At 38.4% G+C, this 3,871-nt stretch overlaps 1 protein-coding gene across 1 annotated transcript in view; it reads right to left on the bottom strand.

The window, feature by feature from the left end:
• The window catches only part of LOTGIDRAFT_175728 (hypothetical protein), a gene marked incomplete at both ends in the record, with an annotated part of 32,984 nt that overhangs the window by 6,734 nt on the left and 22,379 nt on the right, over positions 1–3,871 (bottom strand). The window contains 5 exons of the mRNA XM_009058949.1: positions 98–289; positions 1,183–1,311; positions 1,910–2,029; positions 2,850–2,978; positions 3,534–3,659. Coding sequence (XP_009057197.1) covers positions 98–289; positions 1,183–1,311; positions 1,910–2,029; positions 2,850–2,978; positions 3,534–3,659 — 696 coding nt within the window. The remainder of the gene's footprint in view (positions 1–97; positions 290–1,182; positions 1,312–1,909; positions 2,030–2,849; positions 2,979–3,533; positions 3,660–3,871) is intronic.

The following is a 3,871-nucleotide window of genomic DNA, read 5'->3' on the forward strand; positions in this document are numbered from 1 at the left end:
ATTTGAGTGCCCCACCCCACCAACTCTGACCATCTCCTTCCCCTGTATATAACCAATGCTCCCTCTAAGCTAGACCATACCTCCGTAATATCTGTACCATTATACGTAGCTCTGAAAATCTTCTTCAGGCCTGTATCAGAATAGTAAATATGTCCTGTGGCTACGTCTATATCAATAGCAGACAGCGATCTCTGGTTAACCAGTGGTAAAGACTTGTACATCCAGGCATCTAGACTAGATCGTATGATAGTCTTTCTTGTAGCAACTAATAGAAACACTTCAGACGTGTCTAAAATTCAAAATTAAAAAAAAAGGCATTTAAGGATTTCAAATTAAGTAACTGTTTTAAACCTACTTAGTCGTATGAAGACAAGTAACACCTTGCAGTGTGAAATGAGGGAAATTTTGCAAAGACATTTTAAATTTTTTACATTACACAACTTGTAGCACACAGGGACTCGGTTTATTGTCCCATCCGAACAACTAGACGTTTTTTCTATGTCAGTCTCTCTTACCTACATAACTGACAGGGGGAAACTGGGTTGAAAAATCTGAAGGTATTAGCTCGATATATGCTGGGATTGAACCCTGTAGAACACAGGGACTCAGTTTATTGTCCCATCCGAACAACTAGACGCTTTTTCTATGTCTGTCCCTCTTACCTACATAACTGACAAATCTGAAGTAATTATGTCGACCTATGCCAGGATTGAACCCTGGACCTTCAGGTTAGCGAGCAAGTGTCTAACTCACTGACAGGGGGAAACTGGGTTGAAAAATCTGAAGGTATTATCTTGACCTATGCTGGGATTGAACCCTGGACCTTCAGGTTAGCGAGCAAGTGTCTAACTCACTGACAGGGGGAAACTGGGTTGAAAAATCTGAAGGTATTATCTCGATCTATGCCGGGATTGAACCCTGGACCTACAGGTTAGTGAGCAAGCGTCTAACTCACTGACAGGGGAAAACTGGGTTGAAAAATCTGAAGGTATTATCTCGACCTGTGCTTGGATTGAACCCTGGACCTTCAAGTTAGCAAGGAAGCGTCTAACTCACCGAGCCACTATGGCTCCAAGAAACCAAATAACTGGTCAATATCAAAACCTCCATCGAATTCACAAGCCAAACATGGACAGACAGACGGACAAATGGCAGACGGACAAAATCTATGTTATAACTTACTTCTGCTAGCTTGACATGTTTTTTTATCGGGTAATAAAGAATAACCTTCGTCACATTGACATTTATAAGACCCCTTCGTATTAATACACGTCTGGCTACAAATTCCTGGGGGGTCACATTCATTCTTATCTGAAATAAACAAAAAAGGGCATTCAAAAATGTTTTCTTTCGGACAGGAAATGCAAGAAAACTGCAGTCCTCAACTGATTGAGCTAATGAAGATGGGCATGGCCATGCACTGTGCAATGAGCGAAATTTTGCCAGGACAGCGGCATTATCCTACTCTTTTGCGATTGCCAACTGTCGCGGGATCTTTAACGTCTTCAGCCTGTAGTACATGGGGCCTTAGTCAATTGTCCCACCCTAACGACAATTATGCCATGGGTTCGAATCCTCCTGAGGGTAAGAAAAATTCTGACGCCTGTGCCAGTGCTTTTGAGAGTCGGCTCGGTGACGGCTTTCACCCCCTATACCCAATTTCTAATACATAATTAGCTCTGTTGGTAGTGAGTTGGATTGTTGTCTGCTAGACGATTAGGTTCCGAGGGTTTGAATCCTCCTCAAGGTAAGAAAAATTCTGATGCCTGTGCCAGTCCTCCCGAGAGTCAGCCTGGTGTCGGCTCTCACCCCCTCATACCTAACCGCAATGGGAATAGGAAGGAAGCAGGTTTAACACAAATCTCAGATTATGAATAGGGATGAAGGATGAAGCCTGTTTAACACAAACCTTGACAGATCTTGGTATCATTCAATTCTTGGCCTTCAGGACAGAAACACTCAGCACCACGCGGAGTCTGAATACAACGATGACTACAGCCACCATTTTCTAGCCTACAACTCTCCGAATCTAGGGACAAAAAAAATTATTCAAAATGAAATAAAATGAAGAGATAATAACTAATTTTCAATCAGACGTCTGTGCTTCTTGTAATTCCACTAAAACTAAGTATTTGATGACGTCACTGTCGAAAAAGCTGCTAATAATATTTAAGGCCCTTTGTGATTAGTGACGTCATAAAATACTTAGTTTTACAGGAATTACAGGAACTACAGACGTCTGATTGAAAATTAGAATGATGTAAATTGATGCTATCAGTGTCTCTGATATACATAAAAAATATAGAAAACCTCTTTACAATCTGTTTAACAAGAACCACAGACATCTGATTGAAAATTAGAATGATGTAAATTGATGCTATCAGTGTCCCTGATACACATAAAAAATATAGAAAACCTCTTTACAATCTCTTTAACAAGAACCACAGACGTCTGATTGAAAATTAGAATGATGTAAATTGATGCTATCAGTGTCCCTGATACACATAAAAAATTTAGAAAACCTCTTTATAATCTCTTTAACAAGAACCACAGACGTCTGATTGAAAATTAGAATGGTGTAAATTGATGCTATCAGTGTCCCTGATACACATAAAAAATTTAGAAAACCTCTTTACAATCTCTTTAACAAGAATCACAGACGTCTGATTGAAAATTGGAATGATGTAAATTGATGCTATCAGTGTCCCTGATACACATAAACAATTTAGAAAACCTCTTTACAATCCATGATACACCAAGTTGACCCAATGGAGCAACTCTAGTCAAATCACCATCCACTTCAGAGAGTTCACATAGCAAATATTGTTTTTCGTTAAATGAAAACTTACTGCAGACTGGACTTTCGTCATGACCTTGAGGACAATCTATGGAACCATCGCAGACGCTGGTAATATTAATACAGACTCTGGTACCAGGGCATTCCCATTCTCCTGATGGACAACTGAATGGGGGTGGGGCTGAAAAAATAATATAAAACATAACTGTAATAATATGAAATCCATTTTGGGGTGTTTGATTTGAGTCTTGAATATATGTAAATAGTCTTCAGAAGTACTAGAAATGTACCAAAATCACATAATTCCTTTAAAAATATCTCAAACTAGGAATTTTACTCACTATTTCTATAGATGTCTTTTCTATATATGACAGTGTCTCAAGAAAAGACGAGTCGTCATTTTAACTTTCAAACGTAGATAATTCTAGACACACATGGATTTGAAGACTCAAATTTTGACAGTGAGCTGTGAACACTATTACTGATTAGCTTAGCTAAAAAATTCCTGTTTCTGAGACTAAGGTACAATAAGACAGCCGGTAGCAAACCTATCTCTTTCAATGAAGAGGGAAGCTGACTTTGGTAAAAGGGACAGATGAGCCATTTTTTTGACCAATCATACTTTAGTCTCAGAAACAGGAATGACGTTATATTTCATTTACACTCAGGGTTTCAAAGGATTACGTTTTCAACAACGAGTCTGTCAAAAAATAAACTTTATTTTCTTACTACGTACCACAAGTCAAACTCTGAGCTTCGTCTGAATTATCACCGCAGTCGTCATCTCCATCACAAACCCACCCGTGAAATATACATCTTCCATTATTACATCTAAATCTTCCTGAGTAACATGTCGGTGTTGCTATAGAAACAGAAAAAATAATCATTTTAATATACCAGGACTTGGCAAGGTTTTTTCAGTTTTTGTATGTGTATCAGGGACAATGATAGCATCAATTTACATCATTCTAATTTTCAATCAGATGTCTGTGGTTCTTGCAATTCCATTAAAACTAAGTGTTTGATGACGTTAATAACAGTGAAGGACCTTATTTGATAAAACATATTTAGCTA

This window comes from Lottia gigantea (assembly GCF_000327385.1).
Source record: "Lottia gigantea unplaced genomic scaffold LOTGIsca_361, whole genome shotgun sequence".
Taxonomy (NCBI): Eukaryota; Metazoa; Mollusca; class Gastropoda; family Lottiidae; genus Lottia; species Lottia gigantea.